At 38.5% G+C, this 14,739-nt stretch overlaps 1 protein-coding gene across 1 annotated transcript in view; it reads right to left on the bottom strand.

Moving 5' to 3' along the window:
• Positions 1-14,739, bottom strand: part of ACACA (acetyl-CoA carboxylase alpha) — a 368,135-nt gene that overhangs the window by 161,295 nt on the left and 192,101 nt on the right. Inside the window, exons 12-18 of the mRNA XM_019636609.1 lie at positions 11,818-12,027; positions 8,544-8,714; positions 7,341-7,502; positions 6,832-6,995; positions 3,157-3,307; positions 2,255-2,358; positions 411-492 (exon numbers count right to left, since the gene is read on the bottom strand). Coding sequence (XP_019492154.1) covers positions 411-492; positions 2,255-2,358; positions 3,157-3,307; positions 6,832-6,995; positions 7,341-7,502; positions 8,544-8,714; positions 11,818-12,027 — 1,044 coding nt within the window. The remainder of the gene's footprint in view (positions 1-410; positions 493-2,254; positions 2,359-3,156; positions 3,308-6,831; positions 6,996-7,340; positions 7,503-8,543; positions 8,715-11,817; positions 12,028-14,739) is intronic.

A 14,739-nucleotide genomic window follows, 5' to 3' on the forward strand; every position in this document is an offset into this window, starting at 1 on the left:
AAAAAAAAAAAAAAAAAAAATATATATATATATATATATATATATATATATATATATATATATATATATATATGTAAAAAAGATCTGTCAGAGAGAAAGGAAATTCATGGCACTGGTGCTCTTAGCATCAGTGTCTGTGGGCATGGCTTAACCCTGCTGTAAGCAAACAGGTGACCTGAGATACTTAGAGACCCTGGTCTGGTTGTTCTCTGTCTCCTTTATGTCTTGGCTGTATACATGAAGTTGACGAACAACAAAAACATTTTCAGAAAAATCATCAATGACTGTAATGTCACTTACACCCAGCCCTGCAGTAAACCAAACTTTCTCCCCATCTCTTGACCTAAAGGAAACAAGCTAACAAGGAGAGATAAAAAGTAAGGCGTAGGCTTCGGTAGGGTTCAGCATACCTTAAGGACATATTTGACTCCCTCATAAATAAGTTCAACATCTACTGTATTCAGAAGTGTATGAGCAGGAAGGACTTGACCCCTGAAAGAACAATAATGTTAGAGACAATGACTTCTAGAAAGTTCTAAAAGTTTATAAGGGAATCTCAAAACATTTATAGCATTTCCTGAAATAGCAAGACTGGAAACAATCTATAGGACCATCAGTAAAGGACGGATACATAAATTATGACAAAGTCATAAAATGGAGTATTATGCAGCCATTAAAAAAGAAAGATGAAGCCTTTTATGTACTAATATGAAATACTCTCTAAAATACACTGTTAAATGAAAAACAGCAAGTAAAATTGTGTAGAACAGTTCCTGAGTATGCTACCTTTTGTGTTTTAAAAAAAATAGGCAGTGGGAAGAGACAACTATTGCATGTATATGTATATAAATGTACAATATGTCTGGAAGGTTACAGAAGAAACTGGTAACATAGGGTGATGACGGGGAAGGAAACTGGGTAGCCAGGGAACAGAGGTAAGAAGGAGACTATTCACTCTTCTTGTGCCTATTGAATTTTGAACTATGTGAATACAAAACCTGTTCTTAAAAATAAATTAAAACGTAAACGAAGAAAAACACCCCAGTGCAACCAACCCTCATTTACTCCTGTCAACTGGGAGTTCATTTGGGGTCTTAAAAAAAATGCAGTAGGGCATGGCTGGGTGGGGAGAAAAGGAAGGGAAGGACACTGCCAAGAAAGGAAACATTATTGAGAGACCTTTGATAATAATAGAGAGAGGACATGATAAAGCAAGCGAGGCAAGTTGTTAATAATTGGTGAATCTGGGTGAAGAATATATAGAAGTTGTATACATTATTCATGCAACTCTTCTATAAGTCTGAAATTATTTCAAAGTGTAAGTTTTAAGAATACATAAAAAATATTAAAAAGGTGGGAGAGTTTGTAAAGGAGATTATGTATGACACATTTGTACACCAGCATTTAACTGGCATAGAAATTGGATGTTGATAAATAGAAATTAGTAAGACTGGACTAGTAAAAAGGTGCCAAAGTATACAGGGAATTGAAAGTCACACTGAGGGCTTTGGATTTCATACAGAGGGGTAATGTGAGCTGCTGAAGGTTTTAGTCCATGAGAGTAAAAAAGTGAAAGATATTTATCGTTAGACTTGAATAACAGTGAAATCTCAGTTCAATTTTTAAAATTTCGTTTCTTTTCTTCCTTTCAGACACCTCAAAAGGGAGCTGATGGAAGTCTAAACATAGAAGGAAATAAAATGCCTGTGATTAAGGTGCTTTACAATGATTAGCCCCTTGGACCATTCCTCCAGGGACTCAGAGGCAGGGCTTAGTCTCCAAAGCCAGTGTTAGAAATTAGTTGAGCCCCATACAGTCTGATCCTCTACTTGGAAGACTCATGAGGTCATCTTGACTATCAGCGTCAATTATTGATTCCTGAAAGGTGTTGCAGATAATATATGAAATACTTAGGGTTCAATGCTAGAGAGAAACACCCGATTTTTATCACTAGGGTTTGGAGAGGTTTGATGCTTGTACTGAACAGAATGTTGACTTCAGCAGGATCCCCGTTTTTAAAAAGCTACCCATTCTAACTGTGGTATAAGCTAAGCTCTAGAACTGGAGGAGAGTCCCAAAATAATCTGTCATAAACTCCTATATCCCTTCTCTCCCCTGCCTCCGTGGTCAGTGAATAACAGATAGCACTCACAAGCGTCCAGAAACAGAGAGAAGAATAAATGGCTCTTTGAACTTTAGTCCTGTACTCAGGACCACTGGTCAGCTTGCCCAGCCCACGAGAAACAAAGCCTACCTTTCTAAGGAGTGAAGGAAGTTAGAGATGCTATTCCGCAGGCTCACATCAGCCACATGGAGAGCCCCACACACAACTCCCAACATGGTGTCAGGCCGCTCTGCCTGAAAGGAAGAAAAAGAGGGTAGATCGAAAGCATGGTCACTTACTTGGCACCATGGTCTCTCAATGGAAATCAGGCTCAAATTTGCTGTGAAGATACAGCTAGCATTAAGAATCTCCATCCTTATGGCCCAAATGATTTTTGAGAGGAAAACACATTTACTTTTAGCATTTGAATAGAGGCCTCATTTGGAGAGAGTTGAAAAACACCTTTCCCTTGACTCTCCCTAAGATTTCCACTGAGCCAATCAAAGAGCAGCTCAAAAACAAGCTTTTGTCAGACATAAACTCAAAAAGGTACAGAGATTAACTACTAATAATCTCAAAGCAAAACCGTGTAGAACCAAAATTGGCCCTTCAGGTAAATTTACATGAATCTAATGATTTTATATAAAATCTTGGGGAATTTAGAATAACCTAGCAATTCAGGAATAAGAGGTAACTCTGTTGATTTACATGAGGCCTCCATCATCAGCATTGGGTCGATAGATGTAAAAATTGGTAACGCTGAGCTAGGTTTCACATCAAATGAGGAAAAAGAAAGGATCTCAATCCCCGTAAGCCTCTCTTCAAATGTACCCCAGGAAGTAATGCCAGAACATATAAAATGACTGTGTGACACAGGTACAAGAACTCCTACAGTGCTAAAATTACACTGACTCCTAGATTTTTTCCAAGTAGATCAAGAACCATTTACATTAGAATCAGATAAATTTTATCTAGTGGCATAGACTGATCACATCATAAGCCTATAAAAACCGTGTCCCAGAAGCTGTTTGTACAAATGGAGAAATACACACCTGTACTTTTTCTGCGATCAGTCTGTCCAGCCAGCCAGTGTCAATTCTATTCAACTGAAAGCTTTCAGTCTCCAATAATTTGATCAGGTATTCAACTGTAGTTCGAAAGTCACCCCGAATAGATAGCTCCTTCAAAGCCACCACCATGTTTCTGGGAGAAGAACAGAAGCAGACCTGTTTCAGCAACAAACGTTTTAGTGTTTTTTAATCATTTTAAAGAATCGGGGGCTGGCCGAGTGGCTCAGTTAGTTAAGAGCTTGCTCAAGAGGGCGAGCTCTGGGCAACAGCGGTTTGAGTCCCGGCCCAAGCTAAGCAGCTGCTGAGCTGCCAACAGGTACCAGGATGGCTCAGCTTAAAAAAAAAAAAGAATCGTTTCAATCCTTTGGATTCTTAGGAGGGCGGGGAGAGAGGCAGTTCAAAGAACAAACGAGGGTGCAAATATAAGTGTGCTCATTCACATGCATTCCAGACAAAATAATTTGTAAGAAGTCAGTAAACTTATGAATTCTGACTGATATTACCATAAGTGCATCAACAAATCACATGCATTTTATTATATGGCATACAGAACAAATTTTGTGCAAACCACCCTCAGCTTTCACTTACTAGGTTTACATCATTCTAAGCATTTATTGATGGCTAACTCGAATTAAAGAATAATTCTCCTCTCCTTAGACCTTATGTATTTTATTAAGGTATGACTTACATATAATAAAATATACTTATTTTAAGTATATTGTTCAATGAATTTTGACACATGCTAAGACCTTAATTTAAAGATTTCCATACAATGAGGCAACTGGCTGGGTGCAGTCAGGTATAAGCCCTGATACATCATCTGAGGTTTTTTAAGTTGCATTTTAGATGTCTGTGGAATGACTTGCTCATTACTTTTACTTCCCAATTAAGTGCAAAATTATTTATCTTAACAGAATTTCAAATACTATGGGGTTTTCCTGTATATTTCTGCCCAGAGTCTATCCTCCACAGAGCAGGTTCTTACTTCAACGAATACTCATTATGCATCTCACAGACTCAAGACACATAGTAGGCGCATAAGGGAGAGAGAATACAGATATAATAATCGCTTTTAAAATACATGGTAGAATATCATAAATGCCAGTAGAGAGAGATAAGCCAAGTGCTGGAGAGGTTCTAAGAAGGGAGAAAATACCCCTCCCTATGATTTCATGAGGAATGTGGAATCTGACATGGAATAAGTACAGCTGGGAATAGGACTGGGACAGGAATATTACTCCAGGTGGTCCAGGCAGTCCTTCAGCCTAGAACAGCCGTTCTCAACCTGTGGGTCGCAACCCCTTTGGGGGTTGAACGACCCTTTCACAGGGGTCGCCGGGTACTCACTCGTATGTGGGCGTATCTGCATGTGGGCCTGGAGATGGATAGAGGAGCCGTGTCTCGGTTCCTAAGACCATCGAAAATATGTGTTTTCCGATGGTCTTAGGCGACCCCTGTGAAAGGTTGAGAACCGCTGGCCTAGAACCTTATTCAGTGTCCCACTTCTGCCCTCCTCTCTATGTCCTCTCTTGGCCTGGCTTACTCCTACATAGTTTTCAGATATCAGTCTAGACGCCACTTTCGTCTGGGAAACCTTCCCTGACCCTCTCTAGGCTGAGTTAGCTGACTCAGCTATATGCTCCTATATCACCTTTATGTAATCCTACTATCATACAGAACAACTTATTACATTGTGTTTAACTGTTTGCCTCTCTTCTTCTGGATTCTAAAGTTCCATGAGGGCAGAGACCCTACCCTCCCTGTTTTGGTCCTCGTTGTATTGCTATAACCAGAAGATTTTCAGCAATTTTATTTTTTTAATGGAGTGAAGGAATAAATGGACAGAGGGAATATCAAGAACAAAGGGAAAGAAGGGAAAAATACGGGTTGTGTTCATGGAACGTTATGGTTGAAGCAGAGAATACGAGGACAGGAACTAGTGGCAAATCCATTCATTTTGCAAACATTTACTGAACATTTAACTATGCTCAGGGGATACGGCAGCAACAAAACAGACATGGTCCTGTTCTCAGGTATTTAGGTTATAATCTATGGGAAATAATTCTGGAAATATAGGTTGGGGCTATCCTAGAGAACAAGAATATTATGACTTATATGAAAAAGTATATAAAGAATAAAAATATGAATATTAAGAATGTTATGAAGGAATAAACCAGCAAGCTTATTTAGAGACCATATTTTTAATATGCTAAAAATTAACCTAGCTAGCTTTACACCTAGTTAGAGAAATGTACAGATCAGGTCAGTAAATAAAAAACGAGGCCTTTGGACGAAGTAATAGGCTGTATACTGCAGAAAATACTCAGTGGTCTGCCTAATCAGGACTGTAAACCCAAATACCAACAGAGGCCACTCTGAGAATGTAAATGAGTGTAAATGAGTCATACTGGATGGAGGCTGTGTGCACTAGACAGTTCATGTTTCCTCTAAAAGAAGCAGCCACACAAAGCTCTAGTTAACTTTTGCCAAGTGGAATATAAAACCAATGTTGTCGTTATCATCCCATTTTTAAAGAAAAGGCAGAAATCCATATATTTATTTTCATCTCCCAATTTTTAAATATTGGCCGTTTTAAAAACATTGACATGCTGTAAGCCAATCAAACACATCTGTGGCTGTGACTGGTTGGAAAGCCACTGACGTGCAAGCTCTAGCATAAACCTTCATGTTGGCAAAGCAGAGTGTGACTGTGAAAGGAAAAAAAAGGGCAACTTTATATACCAGATGGTTTTTCTGGCGGCACTGTTTTAATTTTGAAAAACTCCACTTATAGTTTTGAATAAATAGGAAGAATTATAGAGGACAAAATAGAGAAAAATGGAGACTTACATACTCTAAAAACATTATTAAAAAAACAACATTATTGATAAATACTTATTGGTTACCTGTCTATGTGTACAGTCTAAAGGTCAGGGAATGGTATTAAATGCTTGGTATAAGGATACAGACAATTAAAAAATAGATAGGATGAGTTCAATTTCCGATATTCTAAAATATCTAAACTGTCAAAATTACCTCCTAGACCCCTACTTTTTAGGCAAGCAAAATTGCTATTAAGCTAATATTTAATGTTTATGTTTAATACAATATTAACTAGTAACACATGATATACCAGTTATATTTGGATAAACTGTGTGCATATTTCATAGAACATGAAAGTCTCTTATATAAGCAATGGGGACAGTTCCCTGATGCCCTTTGTATGTAACGAGCAGTTTAATTTTCTTATTTTAAATGACTATAGGACATTTACAGCTATACTTATATTTTAATGATCAATAACATCATTTGTATGATGCCAAACTCTTGGTCAAGAACCTCCCTACCTCTAGTAACAGTACTGTTTTCATGGGAAAATGATATCTTTAAAGCAATCGATTTTGTAAAGTTTATCAAAAATATTTGGAAGCTAAAATACTTGAAAAGGCTCAAACATCAAACAGAAAAACATCTACCAAACACTGCATAATTTAACACAACATGAATCCAAGTACAACTGAAGGCATATCTCTTCAAAAAGTTGCTCATATTAGTATTTTTGTAGCAGATAACTTTATTCTCATTCCCATTTTCACACCCTCACTGAAGATTAGCACAGATTTATTTTTTAATGCAATCAAATGCTATTATACTCACGAAATTGCTTCCTCTCTGTTTTCTCCCCAAGAAAAGCAGTGACCGAACTGAGAATCAGCAAATTCATGAAGTCCCCCTGCAGCAGCAACACTGAAATAACCCCAAACGTTCTTATTGCTGCGGAAATTCAGTTCCTGAACTGTTCCTGAGCTGGGCTTAAAACCCTGTTAGAGAATGAAGAATAGGAGAGACCATGTTATATTTTCAAGGAAGAGGACAATTACATATTTATTGTTTAAGCTTTATGTTAATCATACACAAAAGAAGAAAAGATGCACAAAAATCATAAAGATTTGAGAGCCAATGTCCAGTGCCTCTGAGGACTCTATAGTGACTATAGTAGGATGACATGACCAATGGAGCAGTGCTCACTTCTTTGTCTGCTCTGATGAAACCTCTATAAATTTCCCTCTGCAGAGAGTCCTAAAATAGTTCACAAGTATAGCCCTCAGGTACCATCTCAATATTAATGTCCACAAAAAATGTAAACCTTTTAAGTGATGGGTTACCTCATCTGGATTTTCACTAGTGATCCGAGCAGCAATAACATGGCCCCTTGGGCAAGGAACATGAGCAGAATTTTCAAAATCAATGGGAGCATCGCCCCAGGGGGATACCCCATACATCATACGGATATCCTTGATTCTGTACAGAGGGATCCCCATGGCAATCTGAAAGGTAATAAAACACACATCACTCATTTTTCAGTTACTTTCCTTAAAATGTGGAGGCTAACAGATTGCCTCCAAGATTTTTCATTTTAGTAGCCACCACCTAAAACGTGCTATTTTTATAGTCTATGTTCTACACTCATCAAATAAGTAATTCGAAGTTACTTGAAACAAAATATATCATCCAGGTAAGTTGCTAAATACTTCCCACTCCTAAAAAAGTCCCCAAATTCCTAATGCAATAGACATGAGTTTCCCTCTATTGTCATTTCTCCATCAAGGGATCAGAATGAAAATATTCAAGGGAAGAAGAGTCAGTGTTGGTTGCTATCCAAGAAGTTCAGACAGCTAAAAAGTCCTAATTATGTCATAATCATCTCACAGTTATGCCTACAAACCACTGGAGAAAGAAAATAAATAAGTAAATAAACAAACAAACAAACAAATAAATAAAATGAAATAAATCTTGTGTCCTTAATGGGAACCCAGGCTTCTCAATGTGGGCTAAGAATACATTAGATGCAAACAATATCAAACCTCATCATGAGTTATTACTGCTTCCCGTAACATTTGTTTAAGGGGCTAAATGGAGAAAATAATATTGACAGACAGCACTTTAAACATTATAAAAATAAATGAGTGCTGCCACAGTCTTGCCCGGAAAACCCTCAACCACCACTCTGATGTAGAACTGCTTCAATACAGAACATTAGTAAGAAGGAGTAGAGGACAGTTACAAAGTTGTCAGGTTTTCGATAATTAAAACAACTGAATAAAGCATACTATTTTTAAAGTTTCTTTCTAAAATGTGATAGTTTTTAATCAGCTGCGTCTGGCTGAAAAACAGACTAATATTCCTAGATTTGTACCCCATCAGGGTAATCAACCCACACGTCCCAACCCATCCAGCATGAGAGATGAACATTAGAGGAGACTCAGATAGGAGGTGCTCCTCTCTTCTCAGACACTAGTTAAGCCAGTTTTTCAGGCATCTCTGACATTCTCAGGACAACACTCTAAGCCAAGATCAGGGTGACTCACCTGGAGTTGTGCTGCAGGGAGGTTCACATCAGCCACCATCTCTGTACACGGGTGCTCCACCTGTAGCCGAGGGTTCAGTTCCAGGAAGTAGAAGCTGCCATCCTGGCTGTAGAGATATTCTACAGTTCCCGCACTCACATAGCCAACCATTTTGGCAAGTTTCACCGCACACTCAAAGAAGAAAGATAAGCAAACATAAGTATCTCACCTTGTCCAGCTAGTGGACCACCGCTTATCTGTAGCCTCTCCCTGACTAGTATATCTAGTGTTCCTAAGAGCCACCAAAGGCTTTTAGCCACAGGAGAGTCAATTTCACCCTTTGATTATTACAGAAGTTTCCTGCACAAGGATGACAAACTCAATTCTAAGCTGGAGGAAAACAGTGTTTTTCACTTAGCATCACAGGCAACCTATCAGACATAAGCACATACAGGTAAAAAAAAACACTGGGGCAGATTTTTCAGAGACCTTGTTTCTAGTATTCCTAGCATTCTTCCTAAAACATGGCTATCCAGCTAGAAACTAGATTTTCCAACTTCTTTCACAGCTAGTGACAAAGGTTTGACCAATGCCATGTCAGCATTGGTGAGTGATATACAAAACCCCTGAGTTACATTTTGAAAAGGAAGTGTTTGTCCTCTATTCCTGGCTTTTCCCCTTCCATGGACTGGGACATGGACATGACAGTACAAGCCAGTTTCAGACATGCGGATGAAAACATACCAGGAATGGCAGCACAAAACAGAATGAACCTGAATCCCCAGATGGCCTGATGGAGCAGAACTGTCCCACCAGCCCAGGGGAGCTCACCTCAGAATATGAAGGGAAGGAAAAATAAACTTCTATCTTATCTGGGTTGCATTTTTTTGGACCTCTTTATTACAACAAGTTAACCTGCACCTTATCAATACAGAAATTATTAAATTCAAGTAGGATGCTGCTATGTAAAAAATTAACATGTGATGCTGGCTTAGCAACAAGGTAGTGAGGAGCGAAAGAACAGACACTGCAGGCTGGAGGGTGGTGACCTCCTTGTTAGGTATAACAAAACATTGGTTAAACTGTGTCCTACAGTAACTGGAACACACCAACTAAGCCCTAAGAAAAATGATTAGAAAAAGTCAGAATGTGAAAAACCCACTGCTTTTGTGCTTGAAACCAGAAGATTCGATTCTCACCCTGAAGCAACCCAGTGTCAAAGATCAAATAAAAAAGTTACTCTATCTAGAAATCTTGTGATGTGTTACTCCCACCTGAAGCTGGAAGCAAACAGTCCAGAAACATACTAAGTTTTCAAGGAACTGTAAACAAACCACACACCTGACCTTCAGGAGCCTGTGATTGATCATTGGAGTCATCTTTGTGGCCCCAATCCTGCACCAGCAAGAAGTGAGCTGTGAAAGCTCTGCCAAAGAAGCACAGTCTCCAAAGCCTAGTCACAGAGACAATGACATGGGGAAGAACTTCCCAGGGAACAAAGCCAGGTGACTTAAGGGGCAATGGGCAAGGGATTCGCTTCCATAGAGCCCGGGGGCAGCCAGAGGGCTGACTGAGGTTACCCTACTACATGGCAGGAAATCATCACAATTCCTGCCTAGAAGGATTTTATAATTGCTATGGACCAATGATTAGTGTATATTTTTCATTCTTTTTTCCACATGGGACTTATCCTGTTTCTTATTCCACCACTCTGTACTGGGTACATGGGGGAAAGGAGGAATGACAAAAGGTAGATAACTTGTATTTTAGGTCATTGGCCAATGAAAAGCCACATCCACATTTAATGGTGAGGATGGTACATACTTAAGAGATCTTGGACTTCGAGCTGTCTTCTTTGGGGAAAGGCTAAGGATGTTCTAAGAGTAAGAATAAGGGTGTGAAAGGATAATGGGTAGCCAGAGGCACAGACTACTAACTGCCCTCCAGTAATTTTTCTTTGTGCCATCCATTTAGTAATAGAATCTCCTGAATTTCAGCTAAGTATATGGCCACCCAGCTAGTGACTACAATTCCCAGCATCCCTTATAGCTAGATGTGATTATGAAACTGAATTGTGTCCAATGGAATGTGAGCAGAAATAACGTGTGTGATTTCTAGAACATATTTTTAGATGCTTGCCCTCCATATCCTCTACCCCTCTCATATTCTTGTGAGCTAGCTTTGATCATGAAGATGATGACATGCTAGGGAAAGCGTTGCCAAACTTTTTCAGTAAAGGAACAGACAGTAATTATTTTCAGTGTTGTGGGTCATATAGTCTCTGTTACAAGTACTCAACTCTGTCACTGCAGTGATAAAGCAGCCATAAATACTACATAAATAAATTAGCATGGCTGTATTTCAATAAAATTTTATTACAAAAGCAGGTAGCTGGTTGGATTTGGCCTGTGAGCTGTAGTCTGCTGACCTCTCTTCTAGTGAAGGGCAGGGTAATAACCCTGGGTCCCCGGCACCAGCTCATCTCTAAACTATGATGGGAGCAAAACAGAATTTATACCTTATTTAAGTCAAGGTATTTTGGAAGTTCTCTTTATTACAGCAGTTAATGACTGTGTCTTTACACACTTACACACTTACTTACACACACACACACACACACACACACACACACACAGATTAAACTTCCATATGTTTAGCTTGTTTGGAACTCAGGAGAAAAAAAGACAAAATATATGTCCAATAAGGTGATGACTGAGTCACAATTCCAGAAAAGACCATGTTAGATCACTAAACTACAACTAGTATTTCCAAGGGATCTGCAAGACTGCCCAGAGATTCTTTTCTATACAAAAGTATAGTCCCTAATAAATTCAATAAAATTAAAAATAAATAAATAGAATATGTGAACTTTAAAGATGCTTAGAGGATCTTTTAAGAGATACTAGATTTGAATAAATTTATCTGAGGACTCAAGGTTAATCAATCTAAAAAAATGGAACTATCTACTTATCATGAGCTTGTTTTAAAAACAACAACAACAACAAAAAACCTATAAGGTTAAAAATCCCAAAAGATTTCTCTTCTTTATCCCTATCTCAAACCAGTACACTGAATTTTTTTTTTTAAAGTATTAACTAATTCAGAGCTTGACATGTTCATTGGCAACCCTCCTAGAGGGAGAACAACAGAATTATTTCCACTGGAAAAGAATATAATCTTAGCAATTATCCAGAATCACTGCTAGAAATCCCACTATGCTCAGATAGGTATATCAACTGAATGAGTGGCCAGTTCTGTGTCAGAAAACAAAAATTCGAGCTTTTCATGTACATACCTGTTCCATATGTTCAAATACTGCTGGAGTAGCAATAGTAGCAGGTGCCTCTTCAATAATCTTCTGATGCCTGCGCTGCACAGAGCAATCACGACCAAACAAAGAGATAGCGTTGCCATACTGATCTGCTAAGATCTGTACCTCTAGGTGACGAGATTGTTTGGCTAGTCTCATCACAAATATAGGAGAGCCGGGGACTTCAGACTGAACCTATATTTAGAGAAGGAAATAAAGCAAATTTTTAAGTGGTAAGCATTTTTTCTATCCTGCTTCAATTTCAACAGGCAGATGCTCAGAAGTGTCAGGGACCACGTTAATCAGTAGGAATACAGAAATGAGTAAAATATAGTTCATGTCCTTGTCTATTTTTTTCATTGTTTATTTTATTTACATTTCATGCCATTAACTCACATTTAATAATTTCCAGCTCTTACGTTTCATAGACAACCATGCTTGTATAAATCCTTTTTTTCTAAAATAAGTTTTGCTATTTAATTTTGCTCTATATTTTAATTTTATTTTTTTATATTAGTTTCAGGTGTACAAAACAACATAATGATTAGACATTTACACCCCTCATGAAGTGTTAACATCCCTAAGCTACTACTCCTCTGACATCGTATATAGCTGTTACAATACCATTGACTATATTCCCTATGCTGTGCTTTACATCCCATGAATACATACACACACACACACACACACACACACACACACACACACACACAGGGTGCCAAAAAAATGTATACACATTTTAAGATAACAACATATAAATATAAATATGTATGTGTGTGTGTGTATATATATATATATTTTTTTTTTTAATTATAGTTGACATTCAATATTATTCTACATCAGCTTCAGGTGGACAGTGGTCAGGCATCTAAAAAATCTTATGAAGTGATCCCTCTGATAAGTCCAGTGCCCATCTGGCACCCTACACGATCTTTACAACATTACTGATTATATTCCCCATACTGTATTTCACTTCCCCATGACTATTTTGAGACTACCAATTTGTACTTTCCAATCCCTTCACCCTCTCCCCCATCCCCCAACCCCCCTCCCATCTGGCAACCATCAGTTTTTTTCTCTGTATCTCTGAGTCTATTTCTGTTTCGTTTGCTCATTTATTCTGTTCTTAGATTCCACATGTGAGATCATTTGGTATTTAACTTTCTCATGTCCTTGTCTATTTTTAAGAGTCTGCATTCTTAGTTATATAACCAATATTAATTGATGAATATGAAAACATATGAACATCCATATGAACAAAATATTTTGAAAACATACACACACATATCCCACAAACAGCAAAGTACTGCCAAATGTAAAACTTGCTCCAGACCAGATGTTTTCCTGGTTCACATGACAGCATATATGGCATTGCTGTAGTCCAAGGACTTTTAATTCTTAAAATTGAAGAATTTTGAAGAATTTTGAAGCATATTGTTGCTGGATACAGAATTCTACACTGACAATTATTTTCTTTCAGCCCTTAAAAAATACCCCAATATTTTCTGGCTTTCACTGTTTCTACCGAGATGAAGCTATCAATCTTATCATTATTCTTTTGAAAGTAATATTTTTTTCCAGCTGCTTTAAGATTTCCTCTTTCTTTCTCTCTTTTTAGTGGAGTGAGGTGGCAGATTTACTCACATAAGCTTAAATGTAGTTTTCTCTATACTTGTCCTGCGGGGCTCATAGTGTTTTTTGAATCTGTGCTTGATATCTTTTATCAGTTCAGGAAAATTCTTAGCCATTATCGCTTCAAGAATTGCTTCTGTTCCATTTCTTCAAATATTGCTTCTGTTCCATTCTCTCTCTCTTCTCCTCTGAGACTCAAAGTACATGATGCTAAATTATTTCACTGTATCCCATGTATCTTTTACGCAATGCTCTGTATCTTTTATGCTCTCTTTTGCTGTAACAAGTCACCTTCAGACTCATTGGCTTCCTTAGGACATCAACCATTTTATTTGCTCATGATGCTGTGCTCATCTGGGCAGTTCTTCTGGTTTTGCCTGGGGTCAGTCACATGCATATCATCATCTGGTGACTCAAGTGAGGCTGAATGGTCTCATTCAAATGTCTGATAACATTGGCTGGTAGGTCTAGGGAGCCTCGACTGGAACAGCTCATCTCTATTACATGTGGTCTGTCATCTTCCAGTAAGCTATACCAGGCTTCTTCAGCACAGTATTCTAAGAGAGTGAGGGCGGAAGCTGAAGGCTTTATAAGCTCTAGGCTCTAGAATTTACACGCCACCACTCTGGTCACATTCTAATGGTCTAAGCAAGGCACAGGCCAGCTGAGATTCAAGGGGTGGGAAAGAGATGCCACCTCTTCAGGGGAGGAAAGGCAAAGTCACATTGCAAAGGGGATATATTATACATATAAGGATGGGAGGAGTATTTGCGGCCATTACTGCAAGCAATTGACTATGGTCCTCCCTCTGGCCACAATAATTCACATACCTCCCACATGCAAAATAAACTCATCCCCTCCCAAGACCCCCAAAGTGATCCGATCATGGCATCAGGCTTGATGTCCATTTTCTCCTGAGTCATGTCCAAAAGCCAATGAGACTCCTTGGGTGCAACAACTTAGGAGCAATTTCTCTTGATAAACAGGTCTGGGAACTAAAAAGACAAGTTGTCTGCCCCAAACACCCCCAACATTCAATGATGAGATGGGGAGAGGATACACCTGTTCAAAGAAGAGAAGATGGGAGTACACAGCAGGCATTGGTCCATAGCAATTCTGAAATTCAGATAAGTATATGTTGTCAGGTTAGGGTCCCTTACTCCAGGGATATGGAATGGTTTTTGTTTTGTTTTGGTTTGGTTTTTAGGGTCTTGTCCTGCTCCCTGGGAGTGGTTTCCTAATCTGTGACTCCTTTGCTCCTAGGCCCCTGGCTCT

The sequence above is a fragment of the Hipposideros armiger genome, unplaced genomic scaffold, assembly GCF_001890085.2.
Source record: "Hipposideros armiger isolate ML-2016 unplaced genomic scaffold, ASM189008v1 scaffold_29, whole genome shotgun sequence".
NCBI lineage: Eukaryota > Metazoa > Chordata > Mammalia > Chiroptera > Hipposideridae > Hipposideros > Hipposideros armiger.